General features: G+C 44.6%; 1 protein-coding gene across 2 annotated transcripts in view; it reads left to right on the top strand.

Annotated features, from left to right (window-relative positions):
• Positions 1 to 26,701, top strand: part of RIMS2 (regulating synaptic membrane exocytosis 2) — a 1,127,809-nt gene that overhangs the window by 719,234 nt on the left and 381,874 nt on the right. For both annotated transcript variants that reach the window (XM_033933083.1, XM_033933078.1), the window contains one exon: positions 23,861 to 24,032. In XM_033933083.1, coding sequence (XP_033788974.1) covers positions 23,861 to 24,032 — 172 coding nt within the window. The remainder of the gene's footprint in view (positions 1 to 23,860; positions 24,033 to 26,701) is intronic.

Raw genomic sequence — 26,701 nt, 5'->3', positions numbered from 1 at the left:
AGGAGTAGCCTCGTGGCTCAAGTGGCTACCAAGGGAGGGGGGCGGTCCGCCCCGCCCCAGGTGCAGCACAGACGGCCAGGTCCCCTTACTTTTGTGGCACTTTCCCGACCGACCGACAACAGCCCTGGTCCGACAAACCTCCCTGCCCTTAACCGCGAATCTAAATTACCTTCTTACAGCAGCTGTAAGAAGAAAATTTAGATTCGCGGTTAAGGGCAGGGAGGTTTGTCAGACCGGGGCTGTTGTCGGTCGGTCGGTCGGGAAAGTGCCACAAAAGTAAGGGGACCTGGCCGGCTGTGCTGCACCGGGGGCGGTAGAGAAGGAGGGGGGAGAAGGACTCTGAAAGCACTGGGAAAGACAAAGGGGTGGAGAAGGACGCTGAAAAGCCATGGGGAAGACGGGGGGGGGGGGGGGGGAAGACACTGAAAGCATTTGTGGAACAGAAGGGGGAGAAGGATGCTGACAGGACATGGGGAAGACGGGGAGAAGGACGCTGAAAGGATATGGGGAAGACAGAGGGGGAAAAGGACACTGAAAGGACATGGGGAAGACAGAGGGGGGAGAAGGACACTGAAAGGACATGGGGAAGACAGAGGGGGAGAAGGACGCTGACAGGACATGGGGAAGATGGGGGGAGAAGGACGCTGAAAGGAAATGGGGAAGAGAGAGTGGGGAGAAGACGCTGGCAGGGAAGAAGACAGAAATGCCAGACTATGGAGGGAAGAAGATGGGTGCCAGACCAATTTGGAAGGGGGGAGAAAGGGAGAGGCACAGTAACAGAGCAAATGGAAGACGCAGAAGGAAGAGAGACAGTGGATGGAAGGAACTGAATGAGAACATGAGGAAAGCAGAAACCAGGCAACAAAGGTAGGAAAATAATTCTATTTCTTTTTTTTGCTTCAGGATAAAGTAGTATATTAGTTGTGTTGATAAAAATTTATAAACAAAAGATGCTCTGGTAGAAACCCGTTTACAAAGTATATATTCTTCCCAATTAATATTTCCAAATTAATAAATTCTTTTTGCTTATTTGTAAATGGGTTTCTACCAGAGCCTTTAATTCAGTAGCATAATTAAATGAAATAACTATTTCTGAAGTTTATAGGGACGGGCAGGGACGGAGGGGATTCCTCACGGGGATGGGCGGGGACGGAGGGGATTCCTCGCGGGGATGGGTGGGGACGGATGGGATTCCTCACGGGGACGGGTGGGGACGGGTGAGACTTTGGCGGGGACGAGTGGGATTTCTGTCCCCGCGCAACTCTCTAGTTGGCATCCCTCCTGCTTTTTGTTCTTCGGCGGGGCATTGTGGGTACATCGGCACAGGAGGCATCAGTGCGGGGGTGGGTGAGTATCAGCTGTGACATTTCCGCTCCCCGAGACGGTCATGTCAAAGTGAAACCCCGGTCTCAGTCTCTTACTCGAGACCAGACTCTCACTGAGAAGGATCAGGAAGAAGATCCTGAAAGCCTAGCTGCCTATCCTGAGTCTTCTATCCTAGAGCAGTGCCCTGAGTATAGGTTAACTGCCCGGCCCAGAAAAGCTTCCAGTCACACTAAGGGGTTTAATCAAGCTCCCAGTGATATTCTACCCTGTAGCCTGAGGGGGAGCCCAAGAACACACAAGCTAGGCACACAATCACCCAGTGTAGGGCGTGGCCCTAAGCCTGTTAAGCAGCTCTCCAGAGCATTAAAGGAGGCTGCCCAAGAGAGTCTGGGAGAGAGAGTTCTCCGGGCCAGGAGAAGGCCAGACCTCACTCCAGAGCCAATGGAGTGTGAGGCTCCAATGCCTCAGGAACCAGCAGAGCAGCTGGATACACCAGAAAGCATGGACCTGGATGAAGGGTGTATGCTGGAGACCGTTATGGAAGAAGCCATGGATGTGGGCTTGGCAACTTTCCACTAAACACTACAGGTACAAGGCTGTACAAGAATAATAGTGGAGAGGAGTTTTTGGCAGAACTGTTTTGATGGTTTGTGCTGTAAAAACAAGCTTAGAGCAGTGCTGCACCAGCTTGATTGGATTGCTACAGTGCAGCTGTGCAGGAGCTCAAGAGAAGCCCAAAGGACTGTGAGCTAATCAGGGCTGGAAATTTAGGAGCCTGCAGTAAGGCTTCAGTTTTTGTCTTTTGTTTTTGCTTAAAGTTTACTTTATATGCAAGACTGTAAATACCTGGTGAAGAAACTGGACTGTGTTGATTAGTAAGCCCAGGACTCCAGCTCAAGGCTGGATAATTGCTTAAGAGACTAATTGTGCTGTGTTTTTTCAGAGACTGTGTGATCAGGTAGAGCAAGCCCTAAAACCTGGACTGGAAGTATAACTGATAGCAAGCTTGCTGTGCTTTCACTGGACTGGGGTGAAAGTTAAAAGTCTTTTTGTTTTCTGTTTTCTTTCTTTTTGCCCTGGTTTGGGAAGAAAGGAAACTTGGACTATAATAATATCTGATATGATTTATGTGGCAAGTGACTAATTAAACTTTTCACATTATTTTGTTCAACTTGACTCACGGTGCTTTATTTTTAGCAAAGCCCAGATAGTGAGACACCAGTGAGGTCTCCCCCTTTGGGAGCCACGTCAGGAGTGTGCTACCCTCTACCGGAGGTCTTCTTAACCTTACCAAGACCCCGGCAGGTGACAAAATGGTGGCAGTGGTGGGATTTTAGCACACTCTACTGGTGGTTGCAAGTTTGAACCTAAAAAGGGAAAAAAAAAAAAAACGAAAATTTAGCAGTTTTTTTTTTGCTTCATAATTTTTCTTTTGGAGTGTTCCCGTGACACAGGACGACGCTGCCGGAACCACACCCGACTATACTTCTGAGGGACCACCGGAAGGACCAGACCAGAAGGAAGTGCCTGAGTCGGGAGTAACAGGACGTACAAGCACAGCCAGAACGACTGGAGGCCAAGGAGGCCTATTTACCAAAGGCGCAGACTCGTCAGTACCTCAGGTCGGAGGATGGACCCACAGCAATTCCTAGCGGTACTGGCGCAAGAAAGACGTCAACATTCAGAGGACATACAGAACCTGATAAAAGCGAATCAGGAGATGTGGCATTCTGGACAGCAAGCCGCGAGGCGGCAACATGATGAAATCCTATTGGCCATGGGCGAGCAGACCAAGGTCTGGGCTCAGACATTACACCCCATGGTGACCAACCCAGGCGCAGCGCATCCGCCGGGTCCTCCGGCGCAGCCCATGGTAGGACAAATTCCATTACACACATTGAATTTGTGCAAAATTTCTCCTGGGGACGCGCCTGATGAATTTTTAAACGCCTTCGAACGTATTGCAACAGCAGCCGGATGGCCCCCTGATCAGTGGGCCGTGCGTCTGTTGCCTTGCCTGGCCGGGGAAACTCTATCTGCCTTTCAGACTCTCAGTCCTGAGCAAGCTAGTAATTATGCCACAGTAAGAACACACATCTTAGATTACCTAGGATCTACCTGTGAGCACTACCGACAGAAGTTTAGAGCCACGCAGTTACTAGCAAAAGAAAGACCCAAAGCGTTGGTACAGAGGCTGTCAAAACTGGCAGAAAGGTGGCTACAGCCTCACCTGTCGGATCCTAGAGCCCTCTTTGCGGAGGTTGTGAAAGAGCAGGTGCTCGAAGCAGTCCCCAAAGAGTTGAGGGGATGGATCCGCAGGTAAGGCTGTCAGACTTTACCAGAGGTAGTGGAGGCAGCCGAAGCCTTCATAGATGCTCAGAACTCTTTTGAGGAAAGAAAAGCTGATAGGCCCAGTAGAGGGGAAACAGGGAGAGGACAGCCTCCATGGTCCAAGTCACTGGATTCCCAGAATTTCCCCCAGAGGAAACCGCTACCCAGTACTCCTAGGAAGACAGGACAGGATACGAGCCTCCGCTGCTTCAAGTGTGGGAAGCAGGGACATACCCTGCGATATTGCCAGGAGAAAAGGGATTATGTAGCCTCACAAGGAATGAGGGCCGAAAGAGGGTATATGGTATGTGTTTCGGTGGGAGGTCAGGAGACTATGGCCCTAGTAGATACCGGTGCCGATCAGTCCATGATGGCCACCGGGTTTTGGAGAAAGCTCTTTCCCAATGAGAAGTTAAAAACAGAGACTCGTGCAGTTTCCATCCGGTGCATCCATGGTGACCAAGCCCGGTATTCCCTTAGGCCTACAACCCTGCTGCATGGAAGTAAGGTGTACCGGGTCCCTATAGCTTTAGTACCCAAAGCCCCTTTCAACCTCATCTTAGGGCGAGATTGGGCCGGGCTAGGGGAGTACCTAAAAGAGAGACAAGGGATGGTTAATACACGCTCTCAGGGACCGCTGGCCGAAGAGCCAGAAGGGGAGTTAGGAAGAATCTTCCCTTTCAAAGGAGAAGCCTTCCAAAAATATACCCCAAAACAAGCTCGTAGTTCTAGAGCTAAGAGAAGGAGACAGCAGCAAGAAAGGAGCCAGGCCCAAAAACAGGTAGCCCAAGATAAGGACGTGCCATGGCTGCCTAAGGAAGTGAGGGAAACCTTCCCGACCTTTGCCATGGAGCAGAGGGCCGACCGCTCATTGCAAGAAGCTTGGCAGCAAGCCTCGGGCCCTCAAAAAGGAGTAACTACCTTTAGAATAAAGAAGGGCCTGTTATATAGGGAAGGCCCGAGAGAAGGCTCTGGGGGTAAAGGGGAGCAACTCATGGTACCTCTAGGGTTCCGTAAAATGGTTATGCAAGCGGCGCATGATCACCCCTTAGCGGCTCATAAGGGAGCCGAGGGGACCCAAAGACAGGTAGCCCAGAGATTCTTTTGGCCAGGGGTTATACAAGATGTCATTAATTTCTGTAAATCCTGTCCCGAATGTCAGAGGTTATCCCTAAACAAACCCCCTAAGGTTCCTCTCATTCCCTTACCCAGAATCGAGGAACCTTTGTCAAGATTGGCTATGGACATAGTAGGCCCATTAGAGCGGACGCCCCGGGGTTTCAGCTATATATTGGTAGTAATGGACATAGCTACCCGCTTTCCGTGGGCATTCCCCTTGCGAAAAACGACATCTACGGCTATCATGAAGGAACTGATGGGAATATTCTGTACTATGGGATTTCCTCGTGAGGTCCTGACAGACCAAGGGAGTAATTTTATGTCCAAAGACATGGAGAAGTTTTGGCAAGGGTTCAAGATTAGGCACATTAGAACCTCGGCCTATCACCCACAGGCAAATGGGGTAGTAGAGCGCTTCAATCAAACGCTAAAGCAAATGCTCAAGAAAGTACTGAAAGGGGACATGAGGGATTGGGACTTGTTTATACCCCTTGTATTATTTGCAGCTAGGGAGAGAATCCAGGACTCCTTAGGGGTAAGCCCCTTTGAGATGCTCTTTGGGAGGCGTCCAAGGGGGATACTAGACATGATAAAGGAAGGATGGGGCACTACTACGGAAAGGGATGAGGACATAGTATCGTACCTGACCCATTTGAGGAACAGATTAGCACGGGTGGCCAAGATAGGCAAAGAGAATCTGGAGTGGAGTCAACGGAAGCAGAAGGTATATTATGACCGGAAGACTAAAAACAGACAGTTACAAGTGGGCGAACGGGTGTTGGTCCTTATTCCCTCTGATCCACATAAATTCTTAGCCCAGTGGAAGGGACCGGCCACCGTCATCGAACGCCTAAATGAGGTGGATTATAGGGTTAAGGATGATAAAGGGAGAAAACAAACCTACCATATTAACCTGTTAAAACCTTGGAGGGATCGGGAAGTATTGGCCTTACTCGCGCAAGAAAGCCAGGAGGATGAATTTGGACCCCAGGTGACGGAGTTAGACCAAAAAGAGGAGGTCAATTTAGGACCTGAATTAGACCCTGGACAGGAACAACAAATGAGGGAACTAGTAGATAGCTTTGGGGATGTATTCTCCGTGACCCCTGGACACACACAAGTGGTGACCCACGATATAGTAACAGACCCGGGTAAAGTGGTAAGGGTCAAGCCTTATCGGCTGTCAGAAGGGAAAAGGAGACTAGTCCAACAGCTAGTGGAGGAAATGATAAGTCTAGGGGTGATAGAGCCCTCCACTAGCCCGTGGTGTAGCCCCATAGTAATAGTGCCCAAAGCGGACGGCACCCCCCGCTTTTGTATTGATTTCCGCCAACTGAATGAAGTGTCCAAGTTTGACGCTTTCCCGATGCCTAGGGTGGACGAGCTCTTAGATCGTCTGGGCCAGGCTCAATTTCTCACGACACTGGACCTCACGAAAGGTTACTGGCAGATCCCGCTCACTGAGACCGCCAAGCCCAAGACCGCTTTTAGTACCCCCAAGGGTTTATACCAATTCACTAGAATGCCATTTGGACTTCATGGCGCGGCGGCTAGTTGCCAACGCGGAATTAACGAAGTCCTACGCGAACACCACGACTACGCCGAAGCGTATCTAGATGACATTGTAATATATTCTCCGTCGTGGCAGGAACACTTGGTGCAGGTAGCAGCGGTACTGAGGGCATTAAGAAAGGCCGGGTTTACCATTAACCCAAAGAAATGCTTCTTGGGACAGAAGGAGGTGAGGTACCTAGGTTATGTTGTGGGGCAGGGACAGATAAGACCCTTGGTGGACAAAGTCCAATGCATCAGGACCTACCCACAACCTGTCTCCAAGAAACAGTTGAGGGCTTTCTTAGGATTAATCGGGTACTATAGGAGGTTCATCCCATCCTTTGCTTCCCGAGCCAGCCCGCTCACTGACATGTTGAAGAAGGAGAGAGCCGATAGGTTACAATGGGAACCCAGAGGTAGGGAGGCCCTGGAGGATCTCAAAAAAAGTCTATGCGCCCACCCGGTATTGGCAGCCATAGATTTTAAGAAACCATTAATTCTCCAAACAGACGCCTCTGGTAGTGGTGTGGGTGCTGTTCTTAGCCAGGAGATTGAGGGGATTGAACACCCGTTGTTATATCTCAGTCGGAAGTTACATCCGAATGAGAAAAATTACGCAACTGTAGAACTAGAGTGCCTTGCGGCCAAGTGGGCTATGGAAACTCTGGGGCATTATCTAGAGGAACGCGAGTTCACGCTGGTCACTGACCATGCTGCGCTGAAGTGGCTCCATACTATGCGCAATAACAATGCCAGGTTAACACGCTGGTATTTAGCCCTGCAAACGTTTAGATTCAGGGTAGTGCATAGGCCTGGGAAGCTTAACGCCAATGTGGACGTCCTGTCTAGAATGTACGAGACACCCCAGCAGAAGCAGAAGCCTCAGACTAGGCAGCCTTTAAGTGAGGGGGTATGTGACATTTCCGCTCCCCGAGACGGTCATGTCAAAGTGAAACCCCGGTCTCAGTCTCTTACTCGAGACCAGACTCTCACTGAGAAGGATCAGGAAGAAGATCCTGAAAGCCTAGCTGCCTATCCTGAGTCTTCTATCCTAGAGCAGTGCCCTGAGTATAGGTTAACTGCCCGGCCCAGAAAAGCTTCCAGTCACACTAAGGGGTTTAATCAAGCTCCCAGTGATATTCTACCCTGTAGCCTGAGGGGGAGCCCAAGAACACACAAGCTAGGCACACAATCACCCAGTGTAGGGCGTGGCCCTAAGCCTGTTAAGCAGCTCTCCAGAGCATTAAAGGAGGCTGCCCAAGAGAGTCTGGGAGAGAGAGTTCTCCGGGCCAGGAGAAGGCCAGACCTCACTCCAGAGCCAATGGAGTGTGAGGCTCCAATGCCTCAGGAACCAGCAGAGCAGCTGGATACACCAGAAAGCATGGACCTGGATGAAGGGTGTATGCTGGAGACCGTTATGGAAGAAGCCATGGATGTGGGCTTGGCAACTTTCCACTAAACACTACAGGTACAAGGCTGTACAAGAATAATAGTGGAGAGGAGTTTTTGGCAGAACTGTTTTGATGGTTTGTGCTGTAAAAACAAGCTTAGAGCAGTGCTGCACCAGCTTGATTGGATTGCTACAGTGCAGCTGTGCAGGAGCTCAAGAGAAGCCCAAAGGACTGTGAGCTAATCAGGGCTGGAAATTTAGGAGCCTGCAGTAAGGCTTCAGTTTTTGTCTTTTGTTTTTGCTTAAAGTTTACTTTATATGCAAGACTGTAAATACCTGGTGAAGAAATTGGACTGTGTTGATTAGTAAGCCCAGGACTCCAGCTCAAGGCTGGATAATTGCTTAAGAGACTAATTGTGCTGTGTTTTTTCAGAGACTGTGTGATCAGGTAGAGCAAGCCCTAAAACCTGGACTGGAAGTATAACTGATAGCAAGCTTGCTGTGCTTTCACTGGACTGGGGTGAAAGTTAAAAGTCTTTTTGTTTTCTGTTTTCTTTCTTTTTGCCCTGGTTTGGGAAGAAAGGAAACTTGGACTATAATAATATCTGATATGATTTATGTGGCAAGTGACTAATTAAACTTTTCACATTATTTTGTTCAACTTGACTCACGGTGCTTTATTTTTAGCAAAGCCCAGATAGTGAGACACCAGTGAGGTCTCCCCCTTTGGGAGCCACGTCAGGAGTGTGCTACCCTCTACCGGAGGTCTTCTTAACCTTACCAAGACCCCGGCAGGTGACACAGCACGGGGGGTATTGGCGTTGGGGGGGCGGTTAAAACCATGGGCTGGCAATGCGTTTTACAGAATATATAAAAAAGGAAGAATTCTTTTTTTATGTATTCTGCAAAAGCGTATTGCCAGCCCGTGGTTTTAAAGGGCAGGAGAGTCGGTAAGAAGTGAGCGACTGGTCCTCAGCAGTCGCTTTACTTCGGATAGGCAAGCCCAATCAGACTTCCTTCTTCTGTTTAGTGAATCGTTTCCCTGCTTACTTTGCATGCCATTTCCCCTCATTTGCATGCACAGATCAGAGTCGGATCGGCGCAAAGGCATCAGTGCGGGGGGGGGGGCAGGCATCAGCATGGGGGGCATCGGTGCAGGGGGAGAGGCAGTTAAAACCATGGGCTGGCAATGCGTTATACAGAATATATTCTGCAAAAGCGCATTGCCAGCTCGTGGTTTTAAAGGGCAGGAGAGTCGGTAAGAAGTGAGCGACTGGTCCTCAGCAGTCGCTTTACTTCGGATTGGCAAGCCCAATTGGTCTTCCTTCTTTTGTTTAGTGAATCATATCCCTAACTACTTTGCATGCCGTTTCCCCTCATTTGCATGCACAGATCGGAATCGGATTGGCACAGAGGTTAGTGAATCGGATTGGAGGGAAATCGAATCGCAAAGGGGTCACAAACCAATTGGTACACAATTGGTTTGCTTAGTTAATCTATCCCTATGTCAGCAAATACCCATGGCATCAAGTTTCAAGTTTCAAGTTTATTAGGTATTGCGGCCGGGCCCGTCCCTGAGTAAGTGGGAAACTGCGGCCCGGACCACAAGTAAGATTTTTGATACGCCTTTTATAGGGCAGTGGAAGGAAGACCCGGATACCGGATTCTTTAGAATAAAGTATCAGGTTTATTACTAACCAAAAGTTCAAAGAAAATAAAACAGCAGAAGGAAAAATATAAAACATTCACTTCAGTGGGTTACAGTGCTTCGAGTGCTTCTCCCACCTTATACTCTTACAGTCCAGGTGCTATTAAGGAGCAAGATTGTACTTCCTTATCACAAGTAAAATACCAGCAAACGTATAAGTCAGTTAATGCTTTCCTTGGCTCGTAGCCCCTGTCGGGCTTGATTGCTCTCACTCTGGTCTTCACCTTTTATGAGCCTAGTTAGCTGAGCCCGGCTTGCGTCCAGCCTTTCCTTCTCAGCTCTCTGCATTTGTTTAACACTCTATTAGCACCCTGTTAACTTGGCCCGCACTGCTCATGCTGTCGGGTATACAAACAATAGGAGACCGTTCTTCATGAGTTTAACTTAGGACATGCAAACATCATATTCTCCCAGGTCCATGCCCTCTTCACTTATCTCATTACTTAGCACGCTGCCCATTTCCCATTCACACTCCCGGGAACTCGGGCTTGAAGTTTCTTCACTTCTTTCTGTTTGTGCTTCCCCTCCCCCTCTCTGTACGTCTGCAAAACTATCTGCAGCTTTTCTCTGGGGAGACTTTCCCAGCCCTCCTCTTTGGGACTTGAGTTGCCAGTCACAATACCTCTCCAGGCCAGTAACACCTTTCCCTAGGTGTGGGCTTCTTGCCCTCCGTTCCTGCTGGGCTTGAGGCACCCTCTGTGACCTGGAACCCACTGAGTAGTTTGGCTTCTCAACCACTCCTTCTGGTTCTCCTCTCTCCTCACTCTCGTTCCTTCTCTCGTTTCCTCCCTTCCCCCTGTAGTAAATTGATCTTTCCTATAAGGCCAACCCCGGGGTCTGACTCCACCCCCTTCTAAATTAGCCTCAGGTTTCTCCCTGACTTCAGGAAAGGAGTGATAGGGGAAATCAGTGGTCTGCAGAGCCTTTCTTAATTGGCTCTTCAGCTGTGCTGGAACCTGCCTGGGCTTGCTTTCTTTTGCCTGAGCCAGCTGTCCTGACTCCATGCCTGGTTTTATCCAGCCTTGTGCTGCATTCTGGGGAGTTCTAGTAGTAGTTTCCAACGTGACAGGAGATTCCCTGTCACAGTATCTTGATGAATCGCTTAATCAAACTTCAAAGCGATGTACACATTAAAATTTACATTTGTTAGGTAACTGTACAATACATACAAATATTAAAAAAAAAAAAAAATTGATTACACTGTTTAACATACTCTTAACATTAGGTAAGGAGGGGTGAAATACAATTCATTAAAGTAAAGAAGAGACATTCAGGGAAAAAACACACAAGGGTAATAGTTTAAAAAAAATATAATAAAGTACAATGGAGTAGTAACATAAAAAAATCAGTTTGCAAAGGCATCTTTAAAAAGAAAAGTTTTTAAGTTATTTTTAAATTTTCCGAATTCCTTCTCCTCCCTTAAAAAAATAGGGAGGGCATTCCCTATTCAATTTATATCACACTGGCAATCTCATTACCTTACAAAAATGACAGACTAGATCATCAAAACCAGTTGTGTCCAGCCTTTGTTATCTCCAAAAAAGGTGCAGAAAGGTCAGCATTGGTATGTCACGTGACACATGTACATTTGATTCGGATTATCTATGCAATGTCCTAACAGCTCTTCAGGAGCACGACTAAGACAGCAACTGTCTTCCCCAATTTTATAGTTCCTTGCTCTTTCTGCATTGCTCAGTCCCTCTTGATACTACTCTACATACCCCATAATTTCCTGAAGATGTACATGATATGCATTTCTTTTGCAAGCAGATTTTAGGCCTTTAATAGGACACAGGGCAAAGCTGTCTTTCTTAAAGTTGCAAAAATCTAATTACTTTTGGCTTGCAATATTTTATAGCTGTAATAATCCATCTCACAGATGAATCATATAGATACAAATACAGTATATAGCATCAGGATGGGGGTCTCTGTTCTTATACTCTCCATCAGGGCATTCAGCCTCCCCCTTTGATCCTGTGAGGGATCACTGATTTGCCCCAAGTGTGTCAGTCCTATTCAAGAAGGGTATGAGGATTTTGTCAGTTTGTTATATCATCATATTCAATTGTTGAGGGAGGCAACCCTACAATTTCTGATTACATTAATATGGGTGAAATAATTTCTTATTCAGTCATCTTAGCCACATAAAATACTGTTCTTTTATACCGTATTTTTCGCTCCATAAGATGCACCTGACCATAAGACGCACCCTATATTTAGAGGAGGAAAACAAGAAAAAAAAATATTCTGAACCAAATTCTCCCTGCCAGGCTCTGGGGGAGGGGGGTTTGCAAATGTACAGAGGGGGGACGTGGGTAGCAGGAGGGGGCTGTGTTTAAAAACCTGGTGGGTGGGGGTGTTGGTTCCATGTGGGGGATTCAAATTTTTCACCTTCACTTCATAAGATCCACTGAGATTTCCACCCACTTTTGGGTGGGAAAAAGTGTGTCTTATGGAGCGAAAAATACGGTATTTGTATATTTAAATATACTGTCGAGAGCTTAATGCACCTAAGGAAACATTAAAAACAAGAAAGATTATTCCTGTACTTTCCTACAGTTCAGACTAGATTACTCCAGATATCTTCAGATCATGCTCACAGGTCAAGATGTTGAAGTCTGGGTGACCACGCTAGAATCTATTATGCTCTCATGGTCAACATTGCACTTCCCAATCCAGAAACCTCCAACGCTGGATGAGAAAAAGTGATTGAGTCTTAGTCATGAGGCTGTATCTGTTGCAGAAGCCAAGGCCCCTATCTCTTTCCAGCCAATGGTATCTTCATTCTCTTCACTGAACTTGTGCCAGGTCTCACTCCAGCTGAGCATCAAGGAAGACATGTAAAAATAGTTTCTTGAAGTGAGCAAAAATAAGGAACAGATACAAGATTGAAGACAGGATGAATATTTACAGGTTTTCTAAAAATTACATCCACTGAAACATTTAATTCTTTCATTTGGCTATCACTGTATTTTAATTTCACAAAAATAGTAATAATTCCAATAATACACACAGAATATCCGCTATAATAAAACCCTTAACGCGCATGCGCACTTCAATCTCCGGGCATCAGTGCTTCATGATCTGTGATCCATGCTGCCGCACACAGTAGGAGCCTGCAGCGGTTTGTGACACGTGCAGCGGTTTTCCCAGCAAGGTTCCTGCCCTGATCTCCAACACCGGCTGACTTTCTGCCTTCTGACTACACTTCCGCTGCCGGAATGCCTCTTTTTCTCACCCTTGACCAGCAGCAGCAACAGCTGTAGTTTCATCAAGCAGCCACGGGGCATTTGCTAGGCCGGCCCACTTCAATAATTCGATGCGGGCCGGCCTAGCAAAAGCCTTGAGGCTGCCTGGCCTAGCGGATGCTGGACAGGGAGCAGGGAAGGGAGAAGGGGTACTACTGGACAGGGGAGAGGTAAAAGTAAGGGAGAAGGGCTACTGCTGTACAGGAGAAGCAGGGAAGGGGTGCTGCTGAACAGGGGGGAGATAAAGGAAGGGGGAAGGGTGATGCAGGACAGGGGGGAGAGACAGAAAGAAATACAGACACACAGCGGGCAGGGAGAGAGACCGAAAGCAAGAAAGAAAGACAGACAGACAGGGGGCCAGGGAGAGAGAAAGAAAGAAAGACAGACAGGCAGGGGGCAGGGAGAGAGACAGAAAGAAAGACAGACCGGGGGAGAGAGACAGAAAGAAAAAAAGACAGACAGACAGACAGGGGGCATGGAGAGAGACAAAAAGAAAGAAAGACAGACAGACAGGGGGCCAGGGAGAGAGAAAGAAAGACAGACATACAGAAAGAAAAAAAAAAAGAAAGACAGAAATGCCTAAGTCTACACATCTATTCTAGCACCCATTAATGTAACAGGCTAAAAAACTAGTTACTTAATAATTGCTAAAGAAAACATTAAAACTCTAAAACAACAAGTCCTTAGTTGCAAGAAAAAACAAAACAAGGTGTAAAGCTTTGAGGTCCAGTCTCATAAAATTTCTTCTGCAATTATAGGCTGGTGATTCTGGTGGCAACAGTCATTCAGTATCACTTTGGTAGCCAATGAAGTAAGTCCTGATGTTGTAAATTACGCTAATCCATGTTAGGCCTCGATACACAGTTATGGGCCTTCTTTGCCAGGTTTCAATGGAGACTTGCTAAGGTAATTTCCCTGGAGTTTGGTCTTCTATGTGGAAGAGATCACCCTCATCTGGATATTCAAATGTTAAAAAAGAAGGTTCTACAAAAATGCAGCTAAGGTGCAAACAGCAAAATTAGTTAACAGACATCACCATCTTTATCATTGTTTGCAATGTGAACCTTATGTAGGCCACAGGCCATTCAGTCTATGCATAACTTCTAGCAAGCTTAATATTATTTTCTTTCCTCATGTCTTTAATGTCCTTATTGGCTCTGGTAGCAACTCAGTAAATTTTATTCATTCATTCCATCTATCTATCTAAATGTTCCCTCTAAGGACTGAGTTGATATGAGCAAAAATATTCCATTATATTAGCCTGATGGCATTATACACTGTACATTACAAATTAAGGCCCTCTTTTACTAAGCCGCGGTAGAGGTTTCTACTGTGGCCCGGAGTGCTAAATGCTAAAGTGTTGGAGCAGCATTGGAGCATTTAGATCTCAGGGCCGCTGGAGAAACCTACAGCTTAGTAAAAGAGGGGGTAAGAATTACAAATATAAATAAAAAAATGGAAAATAAAATGAATTTTTAATGAAAGGACTTAAAACATTTTCAGTTAGCTCTCAGAAGCCAACACCACCTTCCCCAGGTCAAGACAGTAAACTGTCCTGATGTGAGAAAAGAAGTTTTAGTCTCTGACAGTTGGTCAAAAATGTATTAAAATTAGTTCAAAGAAAATATATTATTTTAGTTCTATTATCTATTTATATTTATTAATCTTTATAAACATGGATACCACACTATACTGAATTAAAAATAAAATTATTTTTTCTACCTTTATGTTCTGGCCATTCACTTATCTGGTTTCTGCTTTCCTCTGTCTTAAGTCTTTTACCAGGAGTTTTCTCTCCTCTTTTCCTTTTGGCTGGCTTTCTTCAATTTAATTTTGTACCTCTAAGTCCAGATATAACTCATTCTTACTATCTTGTCTTCAAGTTTCCTCTTTTGTACAGTCTACCAGCAATTTTCCATCTCTTTCCCTCACCATGGCTTTCCTATTTTACTTCTTCTTATTCCCAGTCTTTCACTAACTCTGCCCTTCTATACTGTGTTTGCCCCCTTTTGTCTGCCATTTCTTTCCCCTTCCATCATTTTCACCCTCCTTTCTGTCTCTCCCCCAAATATCTTCTCATTTCTCTCCCCTCTTCCATCCAGCATCTACCCCTTCTATATAGTTTCTGCCTCATTTCCCCCTTTCCATCCATCCACATTCTCTCTCCCCTTCTATCAGTATCTCCCTCCTCTGTCTCTTCCCTTTTCCATACAGTCTGGTCTCTCTCCCCCCTTTTACTTTCCCCTTCTATCATCTCCTTCCTGTCTTTTCCCTCTTCCAACCAAGCTTGTCTCCCTCTTCTATACAGCTTATTTTCCCCTCCCCTTTCCATCCAGTATCTCCCCTCTCTCCCATCAATATTTTCATTCTCTTTTTATCTCTCCCTTACATCTGCCCACTCTCCCCCTCACATTCCATCTAGCACCTCCCCTTTCATTTCCCCCATTCCATCATCTCCCTCCTCTCTGTAGCCCACCCCCAACATCTGTCCTCTCTCTTCCCTGTTCTAAAATCTGTCTTCCTACTTCTATACAAAATCTCCCCCCTCTCCCCCCAAGCCATGTCCACCAGCGTCTGCCCCCTCTCTTCCACCCAACCCATATCTACCAGTGCCTGCCCCCTCCCTCCCCAACCTACATCCACCAGCATTTGCCCCCTAGCATCCCCACCAATGCTTTTGCTTTCCCGAAGCAGCAGTGGCAAACTGAAACAAACCAGCTGTGGGACCTTACCATATATATTCATGGCTGCTGGCTTTGCCCTGGAAGAAGTGACACCAGCAAGGGCGGGCCGGCAGTTGCGGGTATATATGGGAAGGTCCACAGCCAGTTTGTTTCAGTTTCATGGGGTGTCCTAACTTAAATAATTACATTACTGTTTTCTATCCCACCAATACCTTTCAGTTCTAGTCGGTTTACAATAAGAATTGGTCTGGGCATTCCCAGGGAGCTTATAAAGTTGAACAGATAAAGTGAGCTTACAAGAATTGATGGATAGCATAAGCATAGGGATCTGGGGAGGGTTTATAAGGTTTAGTAGAATTTGAATTGATGGATAGCATGAGCAAAGGGATCTGGGGAGGTTTAGTAGAATTTGAATTGTATGCATATTTGTATGGGGAGCCAGTGTGAATCTCAGAAAGCAAAGGTAATGTGATCGTATTTTTTTCAGCGAGTATATCAGTCTGAGAGCTGTGTTTTGTACTGTTTGTAATTTTTTTAAAGTGTACGTGGGGCATGACAGGTATAGGATGTTAAAGTAGACCAGAAGTCCCAGTATTAGTGCTTGGACCATGAGTCTGAATTGTTTTTTGTTGAAGTATTTTTGGATTTTTCTTAATTTGTACATGGTTGTGAATGCCTTCTGGACCATTTTGCTGATTTGCAGTTGCATGGTGCAGCCTTTGTCTATCATTATTCCCATCAGTTTTAGGTTGGGTTGTAAGGGATATAAGATGGAGTTTATTTCTAGGTTTGTTATGGTGGAGGTTTTGGTTTTTTTCCTAGAAGTAGGAATTTGGTTTTGTCTTGGTTCAGCTTTAATTTGTGGTTTATCATCAATTGTGATATTGTTTCTAGTGTAGTGTATAGTTTGATTGTTGTGTCATTGGTGGATTGGTCGTATGGCAGGAGAGACAAAGGATACATCTTCAAGTAATTTCCTGTTACATCAGTATACTACATTACCCAGAGTTCCCAGACACTAACAGCATATGGAAGCTCAGGCAGATTCAATAAAAAATGCACACTATAACTCGAGATAACAATCATACATAGTCACACACAAATACTATATTCTAAATCCTGGCATGCAATCCTGTATAACCACAGAAGGAATGGAGGATAACATAGACAAAGACATTGTATCTCTAGATAGCTTCACATCTTAACAGTTCCTCAGAACCAACACTAATTCATAAACTTTAAATGCAGTTTGCATTCTTTTCCTGTGCAGCAAAGCAAGCATTACCAGACCGGATATATAGTATTTGTTCTTACCCATTCATACTATTATGTTGTGAAGAATTGAGAGAGATCATGACAGGGAAGTGAGAATGGGCTTGCCATCCTATCAGTTATGCCTGCTATTATGACTACTAGCAGAAAGGAGAGACTAGTGATCTAACAATTTAAGTTGAGTACTCAAATGTATTGTTACTATCAGGGGGTTTTAATCCTGGAGCCTCTACTTATAGATATCCATTAGATGGGAATCCTCCAGTATTCCCTCAAAGTGCACTGATTTTCACTACTATGTACTGAAACCTCTGGCCGGATAACTGAGCTCAATACATTTTTTTCTGTCTTTTGTTCTCTTTTTTTAACCACAGTGCCTTCCTCAAACTGGCACTTAAACATAAATCTTTTGTTTCTGACTTATTCAGTCTTCTGTCACAGGAAATGGCCTGGCATTGAATATGCAGGCTCAGCACCAACCGTCAGAGTCAGCCAGGCTAACTCCCCTAGTTTAAATATCATAATAATAATAATAATAATAATAATAATTTTATTTTTATATATTGCCTAACCAGAAGTTCATAGCGGTTTACACAATAAGTACTCAACATACAATATAACAATATCATACATAATAAAATTCTAAGTAACTAATAGAAGCATAAAAACTAATGAATAAGGAAGACACAATATAAACTAAAATAAGTATAGATAAAAGGATTAAAAGTACATTATAACTACATGATAATATAAAAATCAATAATGTATATTGTTTAAATAAGTGGGTTTTAAGATCTTTTCAAAATTGATAGTAAGAAATGGAGAAACAAGAAGATTCAAACATGAATTCATTAATCCTGCTTGGAATGCTAAGGTCCTATCTAAAAAAATTTTGTAACGACATGCATTTGCTGAAGGAAAATAAAACCAACTAGATCTACAAATATTTTTCTTAGAAAAAAAAAGTAAAATGAGAAACAAGGTAAGCCGGTGCTAAGCCAAATAAAACTATAAAACAAATGCATCCAAATTTAAATAGTACTCTAGCCTCAAATAGTAGCCAGTGAAACTTTTGATAATATACACTGATATGATTGTGTTTTTTCAGATTAAAAATCAAATGAATAGCTGTATTTTGTATGATTTTTAGTCGGCTAGTAGTTATTTTATACAATCCCAGATAAATAACATTACAATAATCCAATATTGAAAGGATTGAAGATTGAAGCAGGATTTTAAATGATATAAAATCAGAATATTTCCAAAAAGGACGCAGTTTTCAGAGGACAATAAAACATCTCTTAACCAGAGAATCTGTATGGGTCTTAAAAGATAAGGACCAATTTTAAATAACCCCTAAAATTTTCAGCATAGGAGATATCGAATAAGATTGACCGTTTAGAAGTAAAGTTGTTTCAGTAATGTTTTCATTAGAACTAGCTAGAAAGAATTTTGATTTGCCCGGATTTAATTTTAATCTAAATGTTGATAAGAACATAAGAACATAAGCAGTGCCTCCGCCGGGTCAGACCATAGGTCCATCCTGCCCAGCAGTCCGCTCCCGCGGCGGCCCAAACAGGTCACGACCTGTCTGAATCACCAGAAGGGGCTCCCTTGCCACCTTGGTTTCTCATTGAAGTCCTATCTTCCCATCGAAGTCCTAACCCTCCGGTCTTGCACATGCACGACCTGATTGGGTTTCTATACTTATTACCTGGTTAGCTTTCTATACTTGTGTTACATCCCAGCACCTCTCTCAGTATCCCACAATCCCTTTCTCCCTCAGAAATCCGTCCAATCCCTGTTTGAATCCCTGTACCGTACTCTGCCTGATCACTTCCTCCGGTAGCGCATTCCAAGTGTCCACGACCCTTTATGTAAAAAAAAACTTCCTTGCATTTTTTTTGAACCTGTCTCCCTTCAGTTTCTCCGAATGCCCCCTCGTACCTGTTGTCCCCTTCAGCCTGAAGAATCTGTCCCTATCCACCCTCTCTATGCCCCTCATGATCTTGAAGGTCTCTATCATATCTCCCCTGAGCCTCCTTTTTTCCAGAGAGAAGAGCCCCAGCCTATCCAACCTCTCGGCGTATGGGCAGTGTTCCAGCCCTCTTACCAGTTTCGTTGCTCTCCTTTGGACTCTCTCAAGTACTGCCATGTCCTTCTTGAGGTACGGCGACCAATATTGAACGCAGTATTCCAGATGTGGACGCACCATCGCTCGATACAATGGCATGATGACTTCCCGCGTCCTGGTTGTTATGCCCCTCTTTATGATGCCCAGCATCCTGTTGGCTTTTTTCGAGGCTGCTGCGCACTGTGCAGATGGCTTCAGTGATGCATCCACCAGCACATCCAAGTCTCTCTCAAGACTGCTGTCTCCCAACAATGCCCCCCCCCCCAATTTGTAGTTGAACAACGGGTTCTTTTTCCCTATATGCATGACCTTGCATTTTTCCACGTTAAAGCGCATTTGCCATTTGTTTGCCCAGTCTTCCAGTTTGTCCAGGTCCCTTTGTAGGTCCTCACACTCCTCCCTGGACCTAACTGCCGCACAGTTTGGTATCATCTGCAAATTTTATAACCTCGCACTTTGCCTCCTTTTCCAGGTCATTGATAAATATGTTGAAGAGTAACGGCCCCAGCACCGATCCCTGTGGCACACCGCTCGTGACTCCCCGCCAGTCAGAATATTGGCCCTTCACTCCGACCCTCTGCAGTCTACCCGACAACCAGTGCTCGATCCATCTGTGTACATCCCCTCCCACCCCGTGGTTCCACAGCTTCCTAAGCAGCCTTTCATGTGGCACCTTGTCGAAAGCCTTTTGAAAATCGAGGTAAATGATGTCTATAGGTTCCCCATTGTCCACCCTACTGCTTATTCCCTCGAAGAAGTACAGAAGGTTCGTTAAGCATGACCTTCCCTTACAGAATCCATGCTGGCTTGTTATATCTGTTATATCTATATGTCTCTCTTTATATATATGTATATCTATAATTAACACTCTTTTGATGTAATTTATCATTTATGTCTATAGCTTGAAAAAATATATGATAAGTTGTTTTTATATATAATTTTTTTTGCCTTCATTTATGCTGTTATATATTAGTTGGCATTCTTTTAGTCACCATTCTGTACTGTTTGGTAGGCTTGTAGATCTTATACATATGATGTTAATGGCGAAAATATGATTGTGTCAGATATAAAGATTGAAACCAGTCAATCATCCTCTAATGCAGTGGTAGACAAACTCATTAGTCAAAAGGGCCAAAATCAGCAGTACAATGATTAAGATTTTTTTTGAGAGCCATACCCCGTGCCCGCTTGCGCTATGACGGCTATGTCAACCCAACTGATGCCCCGCTCGCCCGCATATAGTCGAAATCGATTCGTGGCAGAGCCTAGAGAATGACCCGGGGAACAGATATGTCTCCATCCCCGCCCCGTCCCCGTGAGCTCGGTCCACATTCCCGCAAACCACCTGATCTCATCCACACAAGTCTCAAATAGTTTTATACTGAACTTATTAGATTAAAGTATAAAAAGAAACAATATTCTGTACAATTGTCAATTTATAAATCAGCGTCTTCTCCCCACTCTCTCTTTTCCATTTCCCTTCAGCGTCCTCAGCCCATTTTCTCTCCACTTCCCTTCAGCGCACGCACATAAAAACAAGCAAGCAATTTTATATCATTTTCATTCTATTCATTCATAGAAATTAAAGTCTAAATAATAATGGGGCATTTCAAAAAAGTCAGGTTTTTAGGAATCTGCTGCCAGACTAAAACGGAGACGCCGTCACCTTGCCATTACCATCTTGAATCTCATCTCCCTTGTATAGTTTTTTTTATTTTATATTCTGCACTGTACACTATTCTCCAATTTTGAACTAAATTATACAGCAGATTTATGCATAAGTGTGTGTTTTGCCTATAGAGGTGCATTTTCAATACTGCATCTAAGTCCGATATGGACATCCTGAGAAGTGTATCCAAAATCTGGATGCCGAAAATATCCATTTTCGAAACTGCTAGACATTCATCTTTTTTTTCTAAAATAGCCAATTTAGACTTCTTGGCTATCAGAATGTCCAGCCTTAGGATGCCTAACTTTTTTGTCTTTCAACCACAAAAACATCCAGGTTCAAAATGTCCAAACCCAAGTCATTTGGATGTAGGCGGGGCTACCATTTATACTACACTGGCCACATAGACATACCAGCAGAGCAGTGGGGCAGCTTAGAGGGCACAGCTGTGAACTTCACATAAAGCATGTGAGGTACACATTTCACCATAACCCCCTTATAATATATGATGAGCCCTCCAGAACTCCCCCAAAATCCACTATGCCCACCTGTCTACCAACTCAATAGCACTTATGGCTGTAGATGTCACTTATATGGCAGCACAGTAGGATTTTTGTGGGTATTGATGGGCTCACACTTTCTATCATAAATGTAGTGGGTAGAGTGCGATATGGACCTGGGTACCCCTCTCTATGGTTTACTACCCTGCCCACAATGTTACTCTAGGTACCTGCTTGCTGCTCTACTAGGCTTTTCCATACTAGATGTTACTGTTCAAGACACAGGTATGTACTGTTTTATTCAGATATTTGGGGGGTGGGAGTGGGTCAGTGATCACTGGGGGGAGTGTGTGTGTGGGGGGGTGTCATGACTTTATCTTTCTAGTGGTCATCTGGTCAGTTTGGGTACTTTTGTGGCACTTAGATGCTTCTAAAACAGGTCTAGCTCTGGACATCTAAATGGCATCCTGGATGTCAAGTGGGAAATGTTCAATTATCACCGCAAGGTGTCCAAATGCTAAGCACGCCCAAAGCCCACCCATAACATGCCTCCAACATGCCCCCTTAAACTGTGGATGCTCAGCGGAAAAAGAAAGTCTAGCAAGACGTCTAGAAACCAGTTTTGAAAATCAGCAATTGACGTTTTGGTGAGAAAAATGTTGAAGTGCTGATGTATGCCATTTTTTGGACGTCTTTGTGTTTTGAAAATGAGCCCCCTAGTTGTCATTATAACCATCTTGCTGTAAGCCGAAATGATTCCCTGTTGAATATTGCGGGATATAAGAAGTTGTATTGTATTGAAAGATTACACAAAGTTACACTCAACTTTTTAAACATGCCTATGCATGGAAAAGATAATGGTTACTGCGGATTAGCAGACTGAATGGGCCATTTGACCTTTATCTGCCATAATGTTTCTGGGTTTCTATATATTTTATGAAATCTGTGATTAATGCAAGCCTCTCCCAAACTCCTCCCCTTTGAATGCTTACATTTACTCAACAGGTCAATTAGCAGCACATGCTTTTATGTGCATATACCCCAGACAATTTTATAAGTGTCTCTTTTTTATAAAATTATCCCTAACCTAATTAGTCATCTTATCACATTGAATGAAACAACTTTTACTAGTTCATGGACGAGAATAAGTTGTTTGTTGTGGGACAGTTCCAAGAAGGCAATTACCCAAGTCAATATTCAGACTGTGAACACTGACTGTTGGGGGCTTTTTATACCTGGATATTCAGCACCAGGCTGTACCCTTATACAAGCATTGAATATTCAGTATAGTGCCACTTATCTGTTCACCAGCAATATTCAGATCAGTACCTGGATAACAAACCTGATAAAGAAGTCCTTTTACTAAAGCATGCTAACCGATTTAGTGCATGCTAATCGATTTAGCATGCGCTAAATCGGTTAGTGTGCCTTAGTAAAAGGACCCCTGACTGACATGGCCTGACCCAACACCCCGTTAAAAGTTGGAAGCAGGAGGGGTGCTCAGTCCCTCCTGCTCCAAAGGCCTCCCTCCTGCAACCGGCACGGCCTACCCCGGGCCCGACCCGACACCGCCCGTACCTAAAAGTTGGGAGCAGGAGGGGTGCTCAATCCCTCCTGCTCCATAGGCCTCCTATCCCCCCCAACCAGCCCAGCTGGGCCCTTCCTCGGCCTGGCCCTCCCGTACCTCCAAGTTGGGAGCAGGAGGGGTGCTCAGTCTCTCCTGCTCCGGGTCCAGCGATGCATCTGCCTAGGCCTTAGGCCCTACCCCGATGCATCATGTGATGTACAGGGAGGAGCCTAAAGCCCTGATTGGCTCAGGCACCTCGGGTTCCTCCCCCCTCGGGAGGGGCCTGAGGCGCCTGAGCCAATCAGGGACTTCCTTAGGCTCAGCCCTAAGGAAGTCCCTGATTGGCTCAGGTGCCTCAGGCCCTTCCCAAGGGGGGAGGAACCCAAGGCACTTGAGCCAATCAGGGCCTTAGGCTCCTCTCTGTGCATCACATGATGCACCGGGGCGGGGCCTAAGGCCCAGGCAGATGCATTGCTGGACCTGGAGGAGCAGGATGGATTAAGCACCCCTTCTTCTCCCAACTTGGAGGTACGGGGGGGCCGGGCCAGGGGGGTGGGAGGCCTACAGGGCAGGAGGGACTGAGCACCCCTCCTGCTCCCAACTCTCAGGTACGGATGGTGTCGGGCCATGCCGGTCACAGGAGGGAGGCCTAAGGAGCAGGAGGGACTGAGCACCCCTCCTGCTCCCAACTTTTAACGGGGTGTTGGGTCGGGCCGTGCCAGACGGGGGGTTGGCCGTGCCGGTCGGGAGGCTTTTTTTTTCTTGATTTTTTAAATAGGTCTGATATTTTGCGGCCTATTAAAAAAAAAAGCCGGCAGAAGCCCTGACAGAAGTGATAGGAGGCTGCTTCTCCTGTCACTACTGTTAGGGTCTGCGCATGCTCCAGGATCACTCTCTACCGATTGGTGCCGTGGGTGGGGGGCGAGTGAACGATCGTCCTCATTTGCGTGCAAGCCTTTTGTGAATTCATCAGCCTGCATGCAGTCGGGAACGGATCGGAAATTGAATTGGGGGTTAGTGAATCTAGCCCTTAGTTTCCTGGTTATCACACTGATTATTGCTGCTAAGTGGGCAATTACCAGCTCTTCCCATACTCTGCCCCTAGACCATCCTAGCACTGACTGGATAGTGCTGAGGCAGTCTGACCAGATCTTCAGCAGAATTATCTCAGTCTGATCTGGTCAGTGGGACTTATATATTGACCCCACTATGTTTACATTTATGTGTAAAAAATTTTTTTAAAAGTATTTTTATGTAATGCATTTTATCCATTAAAATGATAATGATCGATGTTAGTTTTAAAAAAATTGTATAGTACACAGGAGGGATAGGCTTTAACATTTGTTTATCTATTACAGTGATAAAAACAAAAGAAGAACAAAAACAGTAAAAAAGACTTTGGAACCCAAATGGAACCAAACATTCATTTATTCTCCGGTTCATCGGAGAGAATTTCGCGAAAGGATGTTGGAAATTACACTTTGGGATCAAGCCAGAGTTCGGGAAGAAGAAAGTGAATTTTTAGGCGAGGTATTTTAACCTTTATTCACAGTGCAAACATTTCAGTTTTTTCAGACCAATTACAACAGCTGAACGTTTTCTAATTCATTGCATTATACTTGTGAAAAACAGTGAAATTAAATTACAATTTTTAGAATTAGATCTTATGTCTCAGAATTACTTGCTAAGTACATATGAAGTTGACACCAATATATTCCTGACATTCTATAAGCCAGATGCTTGTGTTAAAATAAATATTTTATAAGTATAATGCCGTTTTCAATTGAAAACGGTATTATACTTATAGAGTGTTGGTATTTGAATGCTAAATTCACACAAATTTTCCCATCAATTTTGATTAAGTAAATAAATATTTTTAAAGATGAGAATTTGGAAAAATTTAGGAATCGATATTCAGCACTTTTTAATAGGACACAATAATCTCCTTCCCATTTAAATAGCACTGTACAACTCAGGTACTGATATTCAATGACACTTAACTAAGAGTGTTGCTAAATATCAGCTTTGACCGCCATGGCACTATCTGGTTACTGCCTGAATGGAGGCAGGGCAGACCCAGATGCTAGAAGTTTTAAACATTATGAAAAGTTTATTTATTTGATTTTTTTTGCCCATCCTCCCAAATGAGCTCAGAATGGGTTACAAATCAGGTACTCAAGCATTTTCCCTAACTGTCCCGGTGGGCTGACAGTCTACCTAATGTACCTGGAGCAGTGGAAAATTAAATGATATGCCAAGGGTCATAAGAAGAGGTACAGGGTTTGAATCCACAACCTCAGGGTGCTAAGGATGTAGCTTTAACCACTATGCCACACAAGAAAGCTTAGGACAAGTATATTGGATCTCTAAGAGAAAGGAAGGGATAGCAGATGGTATAGGTAGGCACACTAGATAGGTCTGTCCCCATATGGCAGTTCTTATGTTCTCTTTATCTGAATTCATTTTTCTGTTTTATTTTTCTAAGTTATCTGGGACAGGCTGATGGATAAATAAATGGGCAAGCAGGACTGCATATAATGTAGTCCTAACTAGGCCCAGTTAGTTATCTAGGTACTGGCAGTGAATATCCTGTTTATATTAGGTTCCAGTTCCTATCGGGTTTTTAGAAAGATGCTGAAGACTTAGTTGATGTTTTATAAATGAGTTTGTAATCTACTGTGTTTGTACAGTTCTTTTAAATTTCTTTGTAAACTACTTAGAACTGTTATGTTTGTCAGTAGCCAGATTAGGCCTGGCACTGAATATCCAGGTCTAAATAAGCCCACAGCAGAGGTGTAGCCAGAAGTCCATTTTGGAGGGTTCTAAAAAAAATGAAAGGGGGGGGATCCCAATATTCTAAACATCCTCCTTCCACAACTAATCCTGACTCTCCCATACATTCTCAGCTAGAGTTGAACTGAGCACGTGGAAGAGAGCTGACATTAGCGTTTGAAGCATTTCTGCTCCTTTAAGTGACGATGTAGGCAATGTCTTCAGGTAGTATCCCTACCAGCTATGAGAATAGAGGGATCCCAAACCAAAAGTGAGGGGTCAGCCCCCCCACCCCCCCTAGCTATGCCACTAGCCCACAGTGGTTATAATTTAAACAAATGCAAATTGTTGTGGACTAAATATTGCCTCCTAAGTATTTTTCTCCAGTGTGCTTACCATTAACATAGTTAACACTTGGTGCTTTCCAAGCAGAGGGTTGCAATCATAATGAGAACACCTAGGCATCCTGTGTATTGAAAAGTGGAGGAGGTTTTGATTATGCAAATATATTTTTAAGAACTGCTTGGCCATATTTTCTGGCAGATCTGGCTGCATTTTGTAGACCAAGGGTCCTAAGATCCATTTATCAAGGTCCACAACCCAGCCTGGTTTTCAAGAACTCCATAATGAATATGTTTGAGATCTTTCTTCATGCAGTGGAAACAATGAATACAAATAGATCTCTTACATATTCCTTGTGGAAATCCTTAAAACCAAGCTGGGTTGTGGACCTCGACAACTGAATTTAAGGACTCCTTAACTAGACAGTAACACTTTAAAAAAGCATGTGGAAAAGTCCATGTTGCTGGTTTGCAGATGTCTAGCAATGGAAGATGAACTATAGAGGCAGACTTTGACCTTAGATGATAGGCTGCAATGTGATGAGGGAAATATTCTTTCCAGTGCAATAGTTAAGTCATTCTAGACATGTGGGTTTGTTATGTCCTAATGGCCATGTGCTATATGCAGAAGGAATCCACTCCAGATTTTTTTCTGGGACTCTCCTCTACTTCACTGGGAGCTCTAGCACTACTTACAGTTTTTCCCTTCTGCGAATATGCTTGTTTTTCAGCCTACTGGTTCTAGGAAACAGGATCACATTTTGAAGAAGTTGGATGTGCGCAGAGTTCTTCTGCATTATCTAGGAGTCGCAAATGAGTTTTGGCTCTCTTATCGTCTTTATGTGCTGACTCATTCTTCTAAGTGGGGCACCCCTGCATCAATAGTCACTATTTCTATATGAATCCATAAGTCCATTTCATCAGTCTACATTCTTTGTGGTAGGCAATCTCCTGTTTCTGTTAAGGCACATTCTACCAGGAGTATGGCCTCCTCGTGGACTGAGGCTAGGGCGATCTCCCCTGAGGAGATTTGAAGGGCAGCTACTTTGTCCACTATGCATACGTTTGCCAAATTTTACAGAGTGG

The sequence above is a fragment of the Geotrypetes seraphini genome, chromosome 2 (genome assembly GCF_902459505.1).
Source record: "Geotrypetes seraphini chromosome 2, aGeoSer1.1, whole genome shotgun sequence".
Classification (NCBI taxonomy): domain Eukaryota; kingdom Metazoa; phylum Chordata; class Amphibia; order Gymnophiona; family Dermophiidae; genus Geotrypetes; species Geotrypetes seraphini.
Note: the sequence above shows the minus strand (reverse complement) of the source record. Positions and strands in the feature narration are given on the sequence as shown.